This window comes from Alosa pseudoharengus, unplaced genomic scaffold (genome assembly GCF_046254945.1).
Source record: "Alosa pseudoharengus isolate Yale_2024_CS ecotype anadromous, Long Island Sound unplaced genomic scaffold, YU_APseudo_1.1 YU_APseudo_1.1_scf_13, whole genome shotgun sequence".
NCBI classification, from domain to species: Eukaryota; Metazoa; Chordata; class Actinopteri; order Clupeiformes; family Clupeidae; genus Alosa; species Alosa pseudoharengus.
Genome location: NW_027468598.1, coordinates 16689814 through 16712595, shown reverse-complemented (window position 1 = coordinate 16712595; position 22782 = coordinate 16689814). Strand labels below are relative to the sequence as shown.

At 43.9% G+C, this 22782-nt stretch overlaps 1 protein-coding gene across 1 annotated transcript in view; it reads right to left on the bottom strand.

Moving 5' to 3' along the window:
• Positions 1 to 22782, bottom strand: part of cadm2b (cell adhesion molecule 2b) — a 135714-nt gene that overhangs the window by 38652 nt on the left and 74280 nt on the right. The window contains 1 exon segment of the mRNA XM_076281537.1: positions 6120 to 6146. Coding sequence (XP_076137652.1) covers positions 6120 to 6146 — 27 coding nt within the window.

Below are 22782 nucleotides of genomic sequence, written 5' to 3'. Positions count from 1 at the left end.
TTAATGAAGTTCCTCAGAATTTATGAAAATATACTGATTATTAAAAAAAACTTAGCATGTCTGTGATTCTAGAAATCTTGATACAATCCTGTGTGGAGGGCTCACAACACCACTTGTAATAAATTGGCCTCGGTCAGGCTCAGATTCAAATCCCACTTAAATCTTGGACATGGTACTGTAGCATATCCTGGCCTTAAAAAGTGTACTGTTAGTCTAGACTGTAGCATTATTACGTATTTATGCTCTTTAATGGACACCCCCCCTCCTTTCTTTACTTTTGCAAAGTAAGGAAAACAAAACCATGTATTAATCGCACCTGTGTGTCAACTGCAGTGCCCTATAGCCCAGTGAATCAGAATCAGATTGTGCTTCAATCATATAGAAGAATGAATAAAAGAAATGCATTTCCATGTATAGCCCACTTCATAACTGAAGAAAGTTGGCAAAAACAATGTTTTTGGCTAATATTCTGAAAATGACGGTTCTATTGATAAGGGTTCAAGCAAAGTAGCAGTAGCCTTTCAGTGCCACTCAAAACTATATGCCAGTAGCTACTTGATTAAATCTAATTCATGCAGGCCAGGTAGGCTATATTTCTCTATATAGCCTCATGACTAAAAACGGTTCAAGTCGTGATGATTGTTCATGACTGTCAAATCAATTGTGTGTTGTGAAGTCAAGATTAAATATAAAATGAGAAACTGTAGCCTGCTTCATGGCATATCTGGTAATCTAATATCATGAACACTTTGGTATAACTGTGATAGATTTTATGGCAGACGTTATGAAACGTCATTTACATTAATCATCATTTAATTTATGATCACTATAATTTAAAGTAAACTATTTTATTTAGCCAAAGTGTGAAAGTCTCATTTCTTTTTTCTCTTTTTTTTCTTGATTTTATGATTTTCAAATAAACTCCTGTAGATAGCGCTTGTAAATCAAATTGAAATCCCCCACTTTTACAATGTATATCCTCTTTTTGTCAATGTACTGTTTTAGGCTACTTTTCTACTTGTACACCAGCAAAAATGAGAGTGGACCTAAGCCTCTCTTGAATAAACGAAGGCTAGAAGCAGCTAGCTTTCATTAATGGGATGGCTTGAGCCTCAAGTGAAAGTCTACAATATTTTAATTGGTACAGCCTTTTTCTGTTAAGCACCGCTTTCATTAAAGGACGTTGATGGAATACCCCCCCAGCAGTAGAGCAATGACATCAAGGCCATTGGTTCAATATAGCAACAAATACTATAGATTACATACCTGCACTGTGGTCTCTGTGGTTAAAAGCATGTGCTAAATAAACCAATATACACTGTTGTCTATTGTGTGTGTGTGTGTGTGTGTGTGTGTGTGTGTGTGTGTGTGTGTGTGTGTGTGTGTTTGTGTCTTACACTATGTACTGACACTGATTATGATCAGATCTGGCATCTCAAGCCTACGCTGGCTCTGCCTCTAACCAGCTAGATGTAGTCCCACCACACAGAACATCTACAGCAACTAATGCATTCAAGAACATGAAGGGGATGTTGCTCACAAGACAGTAAGGACTCTCTCCCCTCGTGAAAACAATTGACCCGGTTCTCTTTGTGCACCTCTGACATAAAGGTCAAAACATACACATCATACAAATGGGTCGAGAGGAAGGCAGAAGACAAGAAAAGGGAACAAAAAGAGAAAGAGGGGCAAATTGAGAAAAGAGGCACTGACTTTTGACAATCTAAATATTAATCACAGCTAATGCAGCTACATGACAAGCCTTAATTAATTGGCTAACTCAGTGTGAGCTGAGAATGGCCTATTTGCCTGCATGTTTTGGGAACAGAGCTTGAGTTTATATTTATTTATTTTTTGCCAGGGCGACTGCAGACACGTTAGACTTAATTAGGACTGCGGGCTGCAAGTAACACTTAGCGCAACCTGGGAGAGAATGGGTTGCTCACGGCATCCCTGGAGTCCACGTATGTGGAATCATTTTCAGGACACTTTGAGACAGACAATGGCCAAAGTCCATATTTAAGATGGAAAGCTCCCCACACCATCCCCCCACCCCCTACACACACACACACACACACACACACCAGTCCAGGAGGCATTCGCTGAGCAGGATCTGCCTCTGGGATGTGCTTGTTCATGACTCCGTGGCTGAGGCTTCTCAAGCATCGGGGCCGGATTAAAGGACTCTTGCTAAATCCAATTGCGCTCTGACGCTCCTTAAAAATTCTGGTTCATGGCACTCAGCTGCCTGTCTCTCATCCCCAAATACCCCCTAACACCCCAACCCCCACACACACACCCCCGCGGCACACCTTTCAAAGGCCACATCTCATCTCCGATGGGGGTCACAAGAGGTACCCACCACCATGCTCAATGCCTCTGGTACCATGCAAGCTTAGATCTGAAAAGAGCTCATGTTTGGGGTTTTTCTTGGATTTAAATGCCCATAACATTTGCATTAAGAGAGTCACTTGGCAGACTCCTCGATCCAAATTGACCTAAAGGTAAGGAGAGAGGCAAGTGACACCCAATGGCCCACAGATTTGGCCGAGAGTCAGATCAGTGTACATAAAAGATCATTTACAAAGCTAAGTGCAATTTGTACAAAGTTAAAGTCCAAAGACGATACTGAGAGGCAGACAGTGACTTTATCAACAATTACAACAGTTAAGATTGTGGCAGATTATGATACGGAGTTTCAATCCTTATCACAGCATTAGCACGCGGCAGGAGTTGATCTGACCCATTTTCCTAGGTATACCCTGTCAGACTCTCCTGTTTTGATGTTGATTTTATGCTATTCCTCCCCAATGTGATAAAGCAAACCTGGCAAATCTAAACATCAAATGCATCACGCTAATTTCGACCTAGTCATCTGATATATAATGGCGATCATTGACCTTTCAGGAGGGTAATGTACTGTGATGGCTTTTGTGAGCTTAATAGTTCATGTCCGTATCGGACACGGCAGCGGCGGCTAGCGCGCTCTGACTAACGGCTCCTGGGAGAGGCCAGCTGCTCAACAATAGTCCTCTTTCGTTTGCAGAGTGCACCTGAAAAACGCGACAGGTTTAAAATGGTGCCCTTGCTGTTTACTGTCCCCACGTTCTTTTATGACAGTCTTTTGAAATTCAATTTGAAGAGATATAGGAAAATCCATAGGTAATTACGCTAAGCGCCACCAGTCGATTACTGTTGCCTAAGACCACTGTATAGCAAATCAATCCAGCTTAATGACTTGTCAAAAATAGATTTGGTTCATCTCAGCTTCAGGAGGAAAAAGGGGGAGAAAGGCACACAAATGAACCTGGGAAGGGAGAGGGGGGGGGGGGTATGTTTCAAAATAGCCTCTACAGTGTTTTTTGCATGAATTGTAATGTGTGAGATATGCTTACAGGCATTACAGTGGTACACATCAAACTGCCATTCGGCAACAAGGGGCCCCGCATTTATAATTGCCAAGCAGTAAAGCTGGAGACGCTAGATTATTGAAAATGGTCCGTGACATCCGATCAAAACGTTCCCCCGGTAACGTCTGTTTGGACAGCCTGGACAACTTGCACTAACCGAGTGCATCCATCACTGGAGCTACAGGCATATTATGCACTGAGCTTCCACCCCCCCCAGGCACAGCTGAGACAGAGAGGCAGCACCATAACACCTCTTCCTGTGGTAACAACAGTGGTGGCACCACACAATAACCTGCCTCTCATCAGACATACGTGTACGTGACGTGTTTTTGAGAAGAGCAGCCATACAAGGGACAACATATGTCTGAGTGTGTGCGTGTGTGTGTGTGTGTGTGTGTGTGTGTGTGTATGTCTGAGTGTATGTCTGAGTGTGTGTGTGTGTGTGTGTGTGTGTGTGTGTGTGTATGTGTGAGTGTATGTCTGAGTGTGTGTGTGTGTGTGTGTGTGTGTGTGTGTGTGTGTGTGTGTGTGTGTGTGTGTGTGTGTGTGTGACGGAGAGTGAACTGCCCTGCACCAATGCACAGCCCAACACCACTGCCTTTAATGGTGGAACAGTGCACTATTCTCCCCCTGTAAATTACCGCCACAGGGGGGTTCAGTCAGCAGAACTGGCAATGTACTTCCCGACTTGGAAAGAGCGAAAGAGAGAGAGATAGAGAGAGCATGGATGGAAGAAAGAACTATAGAAAGAAAGACAGGCAGAAAGAAAGAAAGAAACAGGACCTTAAGTGGCTTTTTCCCCGTATTAGAGAAAGGGCCATTGCACCAATGGTGACAAAAACCATCTGGAGAAATGTATCGGCCAGAGGAAGAGCAGCAGAATTGTAATGGTGCTGCACTTTTAAACATTTAAGGCACTCCTGAAATGGTTACTTCTGAAGTGTTATTGTCTTGTTTTTTTTCTTCTTCTTTATCCTTTTGTGACCAGTAGAACCTTTTTTGATCTATTCTTCACTTTTTGTGTTTAAATGGGTATAACAAAATATCATGCTATTTTATTTACCCCAAGAACAATTTTTAAAAATATTTGACATTGCTTATTTGACATTTGCTACAGAAAATTGTGGTCCATACAACGATTATCATCAGATGACAAAAAAGTAATAACATAATTTATGCATCTTTTTTTCTTAAGATCATATCTCTTTTATTAGTCTTTGGATAGGAATAAGAATATGTGTGTGTTTTGGACTACTGTTATCTTATGGTTAAGCAGATAAATCTATGAAATGTTGGTGGTGCACAGAGGCACCTAGTGCTGACTGTGAGCTCCAGAAGCTCTCTCCTTTCATTAAAGACACAATTTCATGGAGGAACCGGAGAGGAGCGGTGAGGGGGACCTCGGTTATCATCTCGGGGTCACGGAACTGGGGGTCATCGTCGAATGTGATGTTTGTTTCATTATCTGCCACTACCGTGTCTCTCTGGTGTATGTGTGTCCAGGGTTAAAGAAACTGGGCAGAAATATGCTCCCGTTCCCCAAACGAGCATATGATCAGTATGGGAAAAAAAAAATATTGCATCCAGAGTGTGGCCTTAATAACATGGCGGAGCATATCTGTATATTGAGGTCTTGAAACAAGAGTGATATACAGTAGGTGGGATACAAGCACTACCACAACAGATTTGGCTTACTTAAGTTTATCGGCAACTTTTCAGTTTGAGAACATTACATAAGAACCCCATATGCATCCTGTTTCTATATATACACATTTAGATAACACATTCTTATCCTAATTAAACAAAGGACAGAGTTGAGCAAAGCAAGAGGATGGAGAGAACGCCATTTCCCATTAGTCTATGGCTGACGCGCCATAATAATTACTCATAGCCTAATTAGAACACACTGGAGCTCCAAAACCACTAGCCAGGCTCATCCATTTTGTGTGTCCTCATTGTGTCCATCACTGTCGAGTCTCTCACCTCGCACCTGTGCTGGATGTGTGTGTGTGTGTGTGTGTGTTTGAGCATATGTGTGTGTGTGTGTGTGTGTGTGTGTGTGTGTCTGTGTGTGTGTGTGTGTGTGTGTTTGTGTGAGCATATGTGTGTGTGTGTGTGTGTGTGTGTGTGTGTGTGTGTGTGTGTGTGTGTGTGTTTATGTAAGCATATGTGTGTGTGTGTGTGTGTGTGTGTGTGTGTGTGTGTGTGTGTGTGTGTTTATGTAAGCATATGTGTGTGTGTGTGTGTGTGTGTGTGTGTGTGTGTGTGTGTGTGTGTGTGTGTGTGTGTGTGTGTGTGATATCATGTATGTCCGTACATGTGTGTTAATCACTCACAGTCTAGGACAAGATTAGTTTGTGGAGTTTGAGGGCAGACTTGGACAGGAGGATCTCTCCCCCTTTTTTAAAAAAAATGCAACAAATGGCTACCTACTGAAAACGTTTAAAAGCTACCCAATGACACAAGGTCACGGGCAGTGGTAATCTTTTAAAAAGCTATAAGCGGTGGACATGGATACAGTATATCTCATGGATAACCCCAAGGCCAATTCATCCCAGGGGTTGCCAGGCTGCTTCCATAATGTTACTGTATGTTAATGTCTGACAGCCTGCAGCTGGAGATAAAACAAGGGCTAGATCTGGACATTGTTTAATAGGACCCATGTTCGACATAAATCACGTCAGCGGAAAGACAGAAAAGATAACTCACCTTTCACTTTGTTTTTCGTTGCAGCCTCTGGGAAGTGCAAAAAGAGGTAGGAGTCGGGAGATGGGGGTGGAGGAGGGTTGGAGGGGGGGGGGGAGAGGAGAAAAAGAGAGAAACAACAGATCCAATGAGTTTGAAGGTAAAAAACTTTGTCATTCAGAAAAAAACAAAATGCTTCTTCCAATTATTTGTGACTACGTGTGTGAACTTTCACTGTTGTTCTTTTGCCTTGGACAGTTAATGGAATAGCATTACATGTACCTGCGACGACATCTGCTTCCATCTATATATATATTTATTTCCCACTGATTATCCTTACTGCACTTGACGTAATGGCCATTTCCTTAATAGCTCAAACCATCTGTATAACTCATTTCTCAAAGGCAAGCGCATAATTAAGTTTAACCTTTTGGAGAAGAATGTAAAAAAAAAAGCTAACAGGGGATCAAGCATCTGAAATTTACAGATTGGTGTATGGGGCTTTTAACTTTTATATTTAATACAGTCTTGTTATTCTTTTCAGTGTCAAATCTCCTGCATTACTGGCATCACTCCTGGATTACTAACTACTTTCAGACTAAAACCAACATCCCCTGGGCTTTTTTTGTTAGTTAAGGATACATCGACAAAAAAGGTCATATGCTTTTTATCCTGGTGCACACACACACACACACACACACACAGACACACACACAGACACACACACAAAGATATCATCCTGCCAAAGGTGATGGGACTGGCATTCTGCCGTGGATCCTGGATAGGTGTTGAACTTAACAGTTTAATGGAAGATTCATTGTTTTTGACTCTCGTTAATCTCTCTTACGCCTTCACCCCCTCCTTCCCATTTTCTCCCAACACGGAAGTTATTAATCTTTGCCTTCCTCCATGGTGTCTAAATCTAATAGTGTTGACAAAGTCAGACACCATGATAAGATTCTCCTTGCTGAGAGCAGAAAACGTTTGCCAATTCATGAGAGGAATACCAATGGATAGAGTCTATCCTGCGAGGGCTAAATAAGCCTTAAATCCCATTATAAGACTATGCATTTCTTATTTATTTTTAGGTTTCCGTTTACAGACTTTTCAGCTGTAATAATGTAATATTCCTGTGCCACAGAACTTATTCAGCGGGTGGGGGGCATCGTTAATTGCGAAATCACCTCAGTAATTTAAACCCTGCGGTGTGATTTTCTGGCTAACGGCGAAGACTGTGGTGGTTATGTATTCACACACAGGAGGAAGCAGTGGTAAACTTTTGACCAAAGCTTTTTTTTTGTGAGCAGATCGCAAATGTGTTTGAAATTTGAGTGGTCCCCTTCAATCCCAGCCTATGAAGGCAGTCAAAGTGTTCTGCACAGACTCGGCCAGCAATGAGCTTGGCATGTACGGTGTAGTGGTTCATGAATGTGTTCTCCTTAGCGCTGCTGGGCCGCGGTGGACCTGAGAACATCCGTTCTGTCTGGCAGACCTATTTTCTACCGTCTGGTGAGGAATAGGGGGGAGTGTGAATGGATGTGGATGGGGGGGGGGCAGTCCCTCAGGTCATTAGTCTAACCAACCATAGAGAGGTTTGTCCTCGACCAGAGAGAGAGATAGAGATAGCGGGGGAGAGAGAGACTGTCCATTTGCTAAACGCAACAAGAGGTCACAGCAGTATCTCTCTTTCGCTCTCTCTCTTTTTTTCCCTCTCTCTTTTCTTACCCTCGCCCTCTCCGTCTCTCTGCCACACAGAGACCATCCCTGGGGCAAATTGTCTGTGACTGACCTCATGTAACAGAGCAACTCATCATATTCTGGACACAAACTGTAAGTTAAAAGACAAAGAAATCCTATCTGAGAAGCAAAACAAAGCGGAGGAGCCGGGAGACAGCGCTGTTCTGAGCCCTCCGAGGCTGACACGGTCTCAGCTGTTTGGAGATGGGCTGTTTGTAAGCACATATCTACCCCTCCCAGTGCACTGGCAGACAGGGAGCAATTTTAGCATTCTGGCTGCTGCTGGAGGGTCTGCTGGCTGATGCCCCCGGCAAACAAGTTATAGATCTGTTATCTAGGTAGGATATATCTGTTTTTCTACACATACTTACTGTAGCTTCCTCTGTATATGCTTATTTCTTTACTTGGAAAGCAATGTCATTTTTTGAAATGTTTGTATTATTCAGTTGCCGAACGAAGGAAATGAGGTGGTAAATAGTTGTAAACAAACCTCCCAGAGCTCTAATCAACATTATATTGAGCCTACAAACAATTATTTTCCGAACTGTTAATGAATACATAAATTAGTAGTATTACAGTAGGTGGTAATGTATTACTAGTGTATCAATGTGTATCTCTGCTGGAATGTGGTGTTATCAAAGGCAATCCATCTGACTAGGATCTTACCTCAGTGACCTTCCGTTATTCGCTGATAAAGGCCCAGGAATTACACTCTCCTGGGTATGTTACCTCACCACCCACATATTCACACACACACACACACACACACACAGACACTCCTCTCATACACTGTAGGCTTTTTGTCATTGAGAACAAAGCAGTCACAATAGCACTACTGTGAATGAAGTATCTGCAAGGTCGAAGACATGCTGAGATTCACCAGCTGACAAAGACTGGCTCCAACGAGCTGAGAGAAGGTGAACTCCGACTGACTTAACACCCAAGCCTTTGAAAGTGGGCCACAGTCCGGGCATGCAGCACGGCTACTGCTACTTTCCAAGGCATAAAAACACAGCGTGGCCCAGACACCTTCGCCAGCAGCCTCTCATGCTTTGCTGAACCGCTGCCAGCTGAGAAGAGTGCCAAGCGTCCTCCCGATGCTGTCCAACATCCCTCGGACACCCTACCATGAAAGCAATGCCGTCAAGCTGACCGCAGCTGTCCAAACAGAGCCTTAGGCCAGCAGACCTCCAACTCCGATTGCCTGTCAGATCCGAGGATGGGTAACAATATGCTTTGCATTATTCCATGCCTATCACTTTCCACATCATTCATTAATTAACATTTGCCTTAGTTTCTCATTATTTAGTCTGCATGTGAGTTTTAGGATTGTTTAATAAGATACATTTATCATTAAACGGGCATATTATTATATGAATAGTGCATGTCTATCAGTTTCAGGCAATCTTATTTATTCCATCCCTTCATATCTCAGCCTTTATAAACGTTTTATCAATTAAATTTAAAACAATAAAATCAAAATAACTGTGAATAGTACACTTGTCCAGCAGTATATGTTTCCTGATTTAGTATTCATGTCGTTTAAGGTATACATCATGATGGAATCTTCTGGATGCTCACAATACCTACTGTACCAAAGATTCTAGAGTGCTATGCGCTCCACTCTAAGATCTTTGATAGCTACTGCACATGCCATATTCACTACAGAACTATGTGGGAGATTACTTATGTATGCAAACATGAGACAATAGTATGCCCAAACCTATTGAATCTAATTGTAAACTAACAAGCATGGCACCACATACCCTGGGCACAAGATGATAAATTTACTTTAAAAAAACTTTAAAATGTGTTTCTGATCTTGTAGAATTAAGCAACACCAAAACCTCTGAGAAATACATTCTGTGGTATGAATTAAGGAGTGTACATAGTCAGCATTCTTTAATGTGCTGAGACCATCTCTCTCTCTCTCCCTCTCTCTCTCTTTCTCTCTCTCTTTCTCTCTATCTCTTTCTCTCTTCTCTCTCTCTGCTGTATTTGTGACATTGGAAGCCTATATGGCTTGCGTTCAAATGCAGCATGGAAAGATGCCATTTCACCGCTCTCAGGAAGAAGTGCCAGCAAGAGTAAGACTATTTTTAATGAACGCAGGCTGACAATCTAGTGTTAGAGCATTTGAGAGAGGACGTGTTGACCTCACTGTGGGCAGTCACCATTCAACTAAGCAAACTTTGAAATAAAGTGTTACTTCAGTTACCAGTGTCTATATTTGTGGACAGTGGAGTACAGGGAAAAAGTGCATTACAACTCACGGTTTTTAATAAACTATTTTTATAGCGTATCAGGACCAGGTCAGAGCTTGTGAGAGCTGTGATCTCCAACACCTAATGAAAATGTCATACAACTCACAGACTCAACTCGCTATCCACAAAAGCAAAGTGAATTAAATCCCATTCATTGACTGGCTCTTTTTTAAAAAGAGCGACTGTGTTTGCTGTGGAGGTGGTGTATGGTCCGTGTGATTGAATGTAGTGACTTTTCAAGGCCACGTGAAGGACTCCATAAAAACAAGGTTCTTGGAGGCCAGGATGTGACACCTCTGGTGGATGTTGTCCCGCCGTACCTGTGGCCAAGGCTGAGTAAATAATTTATCGCACTGAACAATTAATGAGGTGAGGTGTAAAGCAAGTGGCGATGCCCTAGGCAGTTCGGGGCAGGTAGGGAGTGGGTGGGTGGTAGTGGTGGTGGTGGTGTGTAAAAACAGTCAGTGCAACGAGGGAAAATGCGTGCTGTCAGCATCTAAACTCAGACTACTCCGGGCTTGGCACGTACGGTTTACACCTACGTGTTTCCAAATGCCCTCATGTCACATCTAGCGTAACAAGGGCCGCAGACCCAGCCGACCGAATGAGCATTTGTAAACCCATCGGTGCAGTGTACACAGCTCCACCAGCACTGACAGACCTCCGTCAATCAGGTTACCAACATGTTTCCCAACATGGGGAAAGGGTTGCTCTAATTGGCTAAAAAGCACAGTGTATTCATCAGATTTATCAGTGTTTTACCTCCGGATGACTGGATCTAGCAACACAGTTTCAACTTTTTCTCCTCAGCCTATTTCTTTCTTCCAAAACCAAAAGACCCAGTGTAACTAAGCTTGTTATCAAACATAGTCTTGATAAGAAGTTGATGTATTACGCACTGTCTTTAGTGAGCAAGAGCAGAATGGAAATGACAAGCTAGCACTGCTTTGCTTGATGCTATATGATCTTGTTATGATGTTATATATGTCAGGGACTCAGGGTAGTAAATATTAATGAAGATAATGATCATATAACAATATAGGGGGGTCTTAAGTGATTCTTTTACAGTATGTAAATATTACAAATCATGTGGTTTAAAAGTTTGAATATCTGTCCACTGTAATGGAAGCTGCACATGAAAGAGTGAGAGTTTGGAATAACATCCAAAATCTTAAGAGAAAAGAGCAAAAAAATACTTATCAACAAACAACATACACACATAAAATGTTAAATGCCAAAGTAAATCGCTGGGCTGCCAGTGTCATTATAAATGGCATTTGTAGTAAACTGCGCAATGATTATTCGACAGTACCCATTATGGCGCTGAGTGAGTCATTGACAGCTTTGAGCAGTCAGCTTGATGTTGCCTTACTATTTCTAACCAGGCTTTAGGGGTGGATGCCCGTCAGTGGCTTGAACACTATGGCTAAAGTGCTGTAAAGGGTTTATCTTGGTGGACTGATGCTTTAGACACAGGGAACTGGACACAATAAACAGGGTCAGAAGCCCCTCATCAACTCATCCCTGAGGCTTGTCTGTTATTTCTCCCCTTTTTCCTTTCCCTGAGCTTCAGAATGTTCTAGAGAAAATGTCTGGCATTCATGATAAACACATCCACTGCAATACACTGTAGCATTTTTTTTGTGCCTAACCGATCTGTTTTTTTTTCTAATAGATGCAATTCAGATTTGGCTTGCATGTCAAAGTGGAAAAAACAGATGAGCCATTTCTGTCCTGTTTGTTTTGGTTTCCTAATACAAAAAAATAAAAGCAGATTCGCATGCATCTGCAACTCAAAGCAAAACACTTTTGGCAACACCACTAACTCAGCTCCACAGGTTAAAACTACATGTAATTGCAGTAATTTTAATCTAATTACAACTGGAAAATGGTTTTCGGGGTGGGCTTGTGTCGCCGTGTGTTGCCGCAGGGGCCGTGCCAGTTCACCGAGTAACTCCAAGTGAATCCGCGCCCGTTATTTCTTCCTGCAGTTTAACAATGACACCTTTGATCCTGCCTTTTGATATTGGTGATCTTAGTAATTCCCATAATAGTATTAGGCGAAATGACATTCGCATGCCACCGCTTTGTTTGTGTCGACCTCTTCAAATGTGTTCATTCAGCAGAGCGGAGGCTGAGTCATCTACCTCGCGGAGCTTACATGAAAACGATGAGTGTCTCAGGCTGTCTACATTAAACGGGCATACATGCAAACAACAGACGGGCCTGTACCTGCGTAGGGGTAAATCAATTCAGCAGATTCATTACAACTCACTGGCCTTTTTATCCAATGCCAATGAATGCTAAAACCTTCGCCAAAAAAAGGAAAAAGAATAAAAAAAGCACCGACATTCTCGACGATTAATATCAATCGCTTTGGCGGAAATGCCAACACACATCATATTGACAGTGCAGCCTCGTCTGGCCTGTGCAGTGATCACTTTTCAGGGCGTCACTTTTCTCTTTTTTTTCTGCGGCAAGCCAGTGGAATACGGAAAATTACTTTGACATTAAACTCTGTGTCCCTTTCGCATTGGTGGAAGCACCGCGCATGCAGATGAGGGATAGGATACCTCGCTTTAAGTTAATGGAGGATTCAACCTTCTCGAGTCCTTATCTGCAAGTCTCCTGGGAGAAACAGAGGGCTGTCAGCATACCCTCCCCGCTCACCTCTGGCTAGGGCGGCTACACCGGAGACATCACAGACAGACGGCTAATGCGACCACACAAATGGAATGGGCTGGCTTTCAAAAAGCCAGATCTATTGCGGGCCCATTTGATTCCATCCGATGGTTCAGTCACTCATTTGTCTAATTGCGTGTCATTAACTAAAAATGTCAATTAAACAGAGTGGAATTGCCTCTTGGCACGTGCTCTGACCTCATGGATGTGAAGACAACCTTCAGGTGGTAAATAGATGAAAATTGGTAAATGTGATTATTTATGGAAACTAGACTATATTACACATCAATTCAGAGGGATTTTTTGGTGTGGTTATACCTGCCAGTAGCTTTTTTTGTTTGATGTTATGTTTTTTCCTATGTATATTTATTGTCCAACTAAAATGAACAGGGTGCAGTCCAAACGATGAAACCCTTACATACTATGCATATGTATGTGCTGTATACATGTAGGCTAGACATACTGCATGCATACTGAATTAGCCTAATACTGTTTAACATTAGCTAACAACCTACAATAAACACATGTATATGTTAATAGTTAAGCACATTTAATTAAGTTAATAACTTAACTTAAAACCCTTTAAAACCACACATACACTGACTTCTTGAAAAGAGCATATAGTCGCTTTTCCACTGCATGTGCTGAACTCAACTCTACTCGGTTTAAGTACCAGGTTTTCCTTTTCCACTGCAAAAGTACCCTAATGTTGCTGGGTGCCATAGCGACGCAGAAGGAAACTAGCATGGCACGAGACACACAGTAGCCTAATAACAATATCAACAACGGAGAAAATCAAGGACACGTCACCTTTTGGTATTGCCTCAGCTCCGTTGGAACCTCAATGGAGGTGATACCAAAAATAGTACCAGGTAGGCCTACCAGTTTTTGCTGGAAAACCAAAAAAAGAATAGTCAAAGCGAGTTGAGGAGATACCATGCAGTGGAAAAGCAACGTATGACCATGCCGTGAACGATGGGCCTGCATCCTTACCCTGTCAGTCACCTCACAGCTGCCCCAGACACAATTCTCATACTCCACTGACATGGAAAATGTTGCTCAAGCATTGCAGTGTTTTCCTCTAGTCGGTGGTGTCAGATGTTGGGGCGACCTTCAGCACTGTTACTCCCTAAATTGATTTCTGGCCTCTAAGCTGTAACCTTTTAAGCTGCAGAGGTGTCTTTCTCTCAGCGGCTGCTCTGTCCGGCCACACACTGCACCACTCTGATCAACAGTCGCCACCATGCCCTCCCCACCACCTCCCATCTCCCGGAAAAAAAACACCACCCAGTAGGCAGTAACTGGCCCACAGTGAATTAGGTCCAAGCAATCATGCTAAACTAGAGCTTCGGGCCAAATTTATACTAGCCGCTACAGCATGGTTTGGATAGTCCACAAGGGCCGTGTCAAGAATGGCATCAATGTTTCACACAGCTGCTGGGTAGCGATCGGCAAATTTGCAAAGCCCTTTTTGGAAAACCTGTTTATGTGCACAAAAACAGTGAGGACAAAACCACAACAAACATGGGGCAAAATTCGTAACCACGCAGGTGTGTCACCTGAAAGACCTCACAAGCGGGACTCTCTGAAGTTGAACATCGACACATCAGATTTTACAAGACAGCATTATCCAATGTGGAGAATACTCATAGCTTTAGATTGACATTATTTGAGAAACGAGGCATCACGTCCAGAAGCCTGGAGAGCCTAGTGACCCTGAGCATGAAGAGGCTCTGTGGCAAGGTAGACGTGAAAGCCCTGCAGACACGCAGACTGTAAATTAGGCAGGGTGGAGGTATATCTTACCCTACTGCTTATCTGACTCGGCGTTGACAGGAAGAGCAAGGTCAAATATGAATCTGCATGAGGCATATGGGCAAACGGGCGTGTTTGTGTTCATGTTTAAGGATAAGGGTTTTGTCAGGGAGAATTTATAATAATAATTTGTATTCATGCACATCGCACTGGTTATGAAAACAGTAATGGAGTTGTTTTTGTGATAGCACAACAAATCTATTTGTCCAAATCAAGCTTATATAGATTTCTTATTTCGATGATTAAGAAAATAATGAATATTCATTAAAAATATATTTTAAAATCCTAATCCTGCAGATTGTTTTTTTTTTATTGACAGGACTGTTTTTTTTTAATTATTTTGTATTATTTGTCTTAATTGACAGCAATTGCAAACTTCACAAAGACAAATTACTTTTTTTCCATCTGAGAATCACCTCCCACCTCTTTCATACTGCGTTCCAGTCGTGCTTTTAGGAGATGTTAAACACTGAAACCAATTGTTGTTGTATTACTTAATGAACCCGCTTATGCTTCAAGCTCTGTGTTGGAGGTCCTCAAATTCTCTATTACCACCCTAGCAGCCGCTGACAGCCCCAATCTAGTCTGGCCCCAATGTGGCCCATATGTGGCCCGCGTCCGTTCCCAAAGTCAGCTGCTCTTAAGGGCCCCCTGTGCCGCCTAGGCCCCAGAAATCACTGACATAATTGTTTAATTATCAAATGGTCTATTTAGTCAACTAAAGCAAATATTACACTAAATATATAATGATCGGAGACAGGGCTGAAAGTACAAATCGCTCAGCTAAATGAATAGCTTGATTTGCAAGACTCAGCGGGGGAGCCTGCTGAATAACCTCGGCTCTAATAATTCCACCATTAAAAAACCGGAGGGCTGACACATTGTTTCAGAAAAGTATTGTAATTAGCCAGCGATGCATGGCAATTACAGCCTAATAGAGAAGGAGGGTAAACGGTTCACAGGGGTTAGGGGTCCAGTAACATGTTAAGACCCAGCTGCATTCAACGCAAATCAAGGCTGAATTCTGCACTTGCCTGAGGCCACAGTTTCATCTTTGCTAAATATAGGCTACAGTAACCATGGAAGTGTAGTACAGTACACTAAAATGAGTTATGTTTTATGTTATGGCTAAATGTAAGTCTTAACTCTTAACCCTTACTTAACTCAAGGGTTTGCTGCACATTCTCAATGTATCATCCCTCTCCATTTGTCTTTATGAGTCTTTGGATCACACCACAAAATTGATTGTTGTCATACACTGTCAGACTGACAGACAAACAGAAAACCTTGCTGGTTTAAATGGGGTCATCCCTATGTTCCCCGGGTCCTATGTTCCCCGCTCGGGGTTAGGGTTATGGTTAGGGTTTTAAAAAAGGGTCCTATGTTCCCCGGTCCCATATAAAGCGGGGAACATAGGTTAAACGGTACACTCCCGTTTAAATAGTTGTCAATGCAACTTGTGTTTGACCTAAGCACCTGCCCGGACTTGAATCTGCGACTTGCAGCACCTCGGATTGAGAGGTCAGCGTGTTATGGCCACCTTACACCAAACAGCCGTGGCCTACTGGTTAGCACTTCGGACTTGTAACCGGAGGGTTGCCGGTTCAAACCCCGACCAGTAGGCACAGCTGAAGTGCCCTTGAGCAAGGCACCTAACCCCTCACTGCTCCCCGAGCACCGCTGTTGTTGCAGGCAGCTCACTGCGCCGGGATTAGTGTGTGCTTCACCTCACTGTGTGTTTCACTAATTCACGGATTGGGATAAATGCAGAGACCAAATTTCCCTCATGGGATCAAAAGAGTATATATACTTACTATACAATTTTGACAAGATTCTTGAAAGATTGTAGTCTTTTAACTAATGCCCCCGATTCAAGTTTTACTCAAAAGACTCCAATCTTTCAACAATCTTTCCCAAATCTTGTCAAAGTTGTTTGGTGTAAGGAGGCCGTTAGCAAGGACGCTAAAACCCATGGGACACAGTGAGTGCCCACTATTGCCAGAGATACAAAGTATCTGAGACAAGGAAAGTACAGACAGTGGGCACTAATAGAGCTGGGTAGGATTGGCTTGATTTCCTGCTACCACCGTGACGGACAGCTGTACTGTATGAACCGCACCGCGGCGCCGTCTGCGGCCTGCTATCAGCGCTAAAGCTGAGGCGATGGCTGCTGCGCTGAGCTGGGCGGTTGGAGGGAAACCACGAGAGGAGTTAGAGCTTGGTTTTGGCGGCAGAGCTCGGTGGCAGCTCCTTCCGCTCCCTCGCTTTGAGAATCCCTAATCCTCCATACTGAAGCCTGCTGGTCCAGGGATGTAGCATCGCTTTCCCGGCCTGGCACAGGGTCAAACACAGAGACTGAGGAGCATGATCGGCAAGCCTTATTTGATACGTCCTTTTTTTATCTTCCCTATTCATTTCTATGTAACATATGTGTGTCAAAGCCTCTGTGTGCTCTCTGCTGGTTGTTTTGCAACTAGCATTACAATTCCAAATTCATTCGTTTCATTCACATTCATACCTTCAAGCACCTTTTGACTCATCGTACAGGTCATTAATATTCTTTCCCAAATTCGGGGTAGCATACATTAATACGTAATCACTTATCCCAAGTTGAGTGATGAATTTAACAGGTAGAGAACAAAATGAACAAACTGGTGGTGGACCAGGCCTGTCACTAATAGTGTCGGTGAGAGAGCCACGCTCATAGCTGATGCGCTACGATGCCAGAGCAGGAGCAAGAAAGCCAAACGCACACTCTGAAGGTCACTGACTAGTGAGAAACGGTGGAAACAGCTCTGTACTGAGAAAGAGGTGAGGAGTTAGAGAAGGAGAGAGAGACAGAGAGAGAGATAGAGAGAGAGAATGATGGCCTTCCTCTGGGGTTCTCTACTTCTTTCTCTTTTCTCTTTCTCTCCTCTCCAGGATCACGCATGTATGCATACAGAGTCCACACCAAGGCGCATGCCTCCAGCAAGGGGCGTGATGATGGCTTCCCCCGCCCTGCTAGGGGCTGCTGTGCTGTGTGAGACGAGAGGCTCCAGTATATCTGAAAAGGTCAGATGGCTCCATGTGAAGTGCACTCGGGCATAAATGCAACTAGATGCCCTTTTTGCTACTTATTGCAATTTCATCTGAGAATAGGTCATATTAAACAGGGCTACAACACCGAGGCTAGGCTATGTCTTCAGTCCATGGCCACTGAATTTCTATAAAGGTCTGTTGGTATATATCTATATATATATATATATATATTACAGGACCTCTGTTTCTAGAGGAAAACCCTGATCTGGCAATGAGAGTTCACATTTCCAACAAAGTACAAACTTTGTGGCTTATCAAAGGGGGTTCTTGTGTGATGGGATATAAGCTCAGGCTGTGGCATTTTATTTCCTGCCGTGACTCTTTGTGTCAGCAAATGTGGCGTTCTATATTTCAGGCGGACATAATAATGGTCATGAAAAATGATGGCCTGCACACAACAAAACATTTCCTGCTCAGAGAATTATGGTAAGCCTTTGCTCCGCCGAGAGAACACAGTATTGCGCGTCAGCACGCTATTATCAGACGCGGCTGCCCCTATTGCCGCTGTCTGTGTGCTTACTCGTCTCCCAGCAGACCAGTGAACCCTGGACAAGACCATGTTGTAGCAAACCCAACACATTTGCCGACAGAAGCCATGATTCATTGGGTCCAAGAGTGTTGTAAATGGACAGTCGATTGAAGCTAGCTTGCCAGTGTTCTACCAATAAGTGTTTTAGGGGAAAAAATGGTAGAGAGAGAGAGAGAAAGAGAGGACATTCAATCCCCCCTCCACACACACACACACACACACACACACACACACACACACACACATCTCTGTGGTACACCCACCACCACCACCTCTTTCCTCGTGAATCATTGGCCCTTTGAATACCTAATGAATCTGATTTATTCAGGTCTAACGACACAGGTCTCGAGCGAGGGACCTAAAGGGAGAAAGAAGGAAGAAGAGTGAAAAAAAGTGAAGTGAGAGAAAGAGAGAGAGACGACCTGGGCTTATTACCACGGAGAACAATGTGGGAGAGAGGGACCCATCTCAGAGGGTTCACTGAATAAAAAATAACTAAAAGTCAAACAAATCTGTCAAGAAAAAAACCCTTTTATCCTGGCCCATTTTGGTGGCCCATACGCATGTGATCCAAAGAACTGCACGTGCATGTGCATGCGCACGCGCGCGTGCATGTGTGTGTGTGTGTGTGTGTGTGTGTGTGTGTGTGTGTGTGTGTGTGTGTGTGTGTGTGTGTGTGTGTGTGTGTGTGTCTCTGTGGAAATAATATGAGAGCAAATGAAAACAATGTGTGAGTCAAGTGAAAGATCGTATGCTCATCCTGGGAGTAGGTCTCATATGGATCGAAGGGAAGAGAGAGAGAGAGAGAGAGACCGATAAAGAGAGAATGAGTGAGAGAGAGAGACAGAGAGAGAGAGAGAACAGGAAATGAGGATCCGCCTGTAATGAGCGGTGTTTTGGCACACTGTTTTGAAACCTTGTGCGACGCCAGCCACCTCCTTGTCAACTCGGCATCGATTCTGTCATCGATTTGGTTTTTGCGGGCGAAGTAATTAAAGAGTCTCAGACACATCCTCCGTCAGATATCAAAACAGTACCATTTGGGTACACAAGCGCTCATTATGTTTATAGCCAATGCCATGACGAAGTGAAGATGTAGACCAAAAGGACATTTGTTCAAGAGAAATATTTATGTTTGGCACAAAGTAGTAGCCATAGATAGAGATAGATAGATAGATAGATAGATAGATAGATACATGTAGATACTTTATTGATCCCCAGGGGAAATTCAAGAATGAGCCATGACCATATGCTCAAAATAGATGGAACACAGAACATGAACACAGCACATATTGACCATTGCACAATACACTCAAAGGAGATGTAAATATGTAAGAAGTGGGAATCAGAATCAGTGACAAAGGGCACCTATTTGCTCACTTTCATGTTATGATCACTTTATGGTTAAGGTCACTTTATAGTTTAAAGGTAGTCTGTTTTTCTTTTTATTTGTTCTGTAATTGGGGAAACTAGTAGATAATCTAGGACAGTCCAAACATTATTAATGACTTTTTCCATTTCCATTGCTGTTGTGTGTTTGCCTTGTTAAAACTTGAATCAATAAAAACAAAAAAACAATTATTTTATGACTTCAGTGACCACAACGCTACCTAAGCCTCATATTGACATATATGGCAAGAATGATGAGAACCAGGATGGTCCTACTACAGACCTGCTGTCGTCAGACTTAAGTGTCCCAGCCTCTGAAACGTCTCATGCATGTATCCTAGAACAACTCTGTATGTGTTCCCTTGCAATCTTTCCTTTTGCTGACACGAGCAAGTTCTTAAAAAGGCACTTAGAAAAAGTGCACAAGGAGTGTCAATACACCTCACACTGATCATCCTCCCCGTAATCCCCTTGATCAACAAATAAGCTGACATCTCTGGGCCGTCAAAGCACACTGCGATGTGTTTTCGATGCGATGGCGATGGTGCCGGAGGCTCAATGCTACATACATACAGTACGTGGAGAGCATTTGGAGTTATTAGTGTCAGCCAGTGGCAGGCGAGCGGGCCATGTTTGTTGTCGGAGCTCCTCAAGTGGCCAGCCAGACGGACGTGTGTGTGTGTGTGTAGGGGGGTTTACAGACATCCCGCTGGGTCAATGCGGCTCGGGTCTGACCGTGTTTGGACGAGCGCCAGTCAGCCAGGGCAGAGGCGGCGGTACGGCCCTCGTTAGGGGCGCCCGGGTGCGTCTGGAGGCTCCACGCTCATCACGACACGGGCCCACCCAGCGGGCGCTGGCACAAGGCAGCCGTTTAGACGGCAGAGTCGAGGAGAGGGTGATGTGTGTGTGTGTGTGGGGGGGGGGGGGGTTGGTGGGGAGAATCTAAGGCAACTGCACACCTCTCTCTCTCTCTCTCTCTCACTCTCTCTCTCTCTCTCTCTAACACCTCGCACTGACAGAGGTTGTTCTCAATAACTCAATTTCCAGCACAGCGCATCGACTCCTTATTCCCCTGGTGGCCGCACGCCTTAAACCAGCAGATACACACACACACACACACACACACACACACACAAATACACGTGGAGAAGACAAACTGTGTTTACACAAGAGTGCTGTCTGACTGCATATTCATAAGCCCTACGGCAGTCTGGGTGCGTGCGTAGGTTAGTCAGAGAATGTGGAGGTTGAGCTTTAAACTCTTCATGGAACCATCCAGCAAATGCATCCATCGCATTATGATGATCAATTTATGCACACTTAATGGTAATGTGAACACTAATGTCAACAAATTGCTGTAGTTGCTATGATTGTCTATTAAAGTGATTTGCTAGCTTGCATAGCCTGTTCAGCTGCATATGTGATGTTGCTTCAGGGGTGCCGTTTAAATGGATTTACACTGAGGGCTGGGGCCCACGACAATATGACTGCAGGACAGCTTCAAAATGTTCATTTCCATCCAAAGCAGGCTTTGAACAGGCCTGAGTGCGGTATGGGAAAAAAACAAACCTAAACTTTGTTCGTGAGCGGATTACATAAATTTCATTGAAATATTAAAATTCCTTTGATGTAACAACACAAATCCATCTGTTACAATTGTCATATTGGCATGTAGTGCAAATGCAATAGCTAGGGCAGTGTGTGTGTCCATCAAGGACCCCATTACCATTTCTATTCATGGCCCCGTCACTTTTTAATGAGTACAAAATACAATCATCAACTCTAGACAAAGGTCAAAGCCAAAACGGGCAGCAGCGCGCAAAATACCAAATCCAGACGGGATTCAAAGACGGGCAGGAGAGGGGGATGCAGAGAGGAAGAGAAGAGGAACGAGTGGAAGAGGAGGAAGAGGGAGAAGGAGGAGGAGGATGAGGAGGAGGAAGAGGGTAAAAAAGCAACAACAAAAGACCCTGGGTCCTCAAAGGACTGCCAAATGGAGGACTTCCTCTACAAGGTCCTCTCCTCTGCCCGCGTCTCAGGAGAGGGAGATTTAATGGCTCGGGGCACTCAGCAGTGGCACCAGATGGAGGACCAGTTGGCACCAGTTCTCATTACCAGAGAGAGAGAGAGAGAGAGAGAGAGAGAGAGAGAGAGAGAGAGAGAGAGAGGTGGGGTAGGGTGGCGCGCCACTGCCCTTGCCTCATACCACCACCTGTCTGGCATTGTGCTGCGCTCGCTCGGTGGTATGCCCAGGCACCTGGGCACTCGCTATTACATGCCATCATCAAGGTTCAGGACGGGGCGTGTCCTGGCCCTCCTTCGTCGTTCGTGTGATCGTTGGAGAGCGAAGCGGCCAGGTGGTAACATATGCTTTCACCTTTCAACGGCTCATCCTCCTTTATCCCATGTTTTCTTTTTTTTTTGCCTTTTGTTGTGTGTGTGTGTGGAGGAGGGGGGGTGGTGGTTATGTGCTGTTGGATATGATTTGTATCGAGTCTTTGAACTCAGTAGGCTAGTTTCCCAGGGAGAGATTAAGCCTAGCCCTTTTTGGACTGATTTGAATTTTTCTACCCCTGCCCTCCCCGAAAAAGGAAAAAAAAGATGATGATCTCCTTTCACTGCGTTATCATCCAAGACTGGGGTTAATCCTTGCCTCGGATGCAAGTCCAGTGTCAATCATTTCCTGTTTTGCATGCCATTGTGTCACACTGAAACAGAATGGGCTGGCTTGCCTGGAGGTGAGCTCAACCCCCTTTTGTTGCAACTCTGAAATGCCCAAAAAGCCTAAATAACTCCCTAAATAATTCCAACTATTCCAAAGATAGTGGCAAGACAGTCCTTCACAGGTGACAATACCAATCTGTGTCGTCCCCCGACATTGGCTCCCATCCCTGGGGACAGGCTGCCCACCTGAAAGCATTTATTTGGCCTGAAAGTGCGGCTGACCAACCCAATCATGTGCAGAGGTGGCTGACAGTGATTCAAATGCCCTGGAACTGGGAAGGACACGGGCAGGAGAGGTGGGCAAACGAGCTGCAAATATGCATGAGAGAAAGAGCACTGCTCTCCCTCTGCATCTCTGTCGCCCCCCTCTCTCTCTCCATTTCTTCCTCTCTCTCTCTCTCTCTCTGGATCTGTCCCTTTTACTGTTTCTCATTCTCTCCTTCGCAGACAGCTGAGTCCAGTTGTT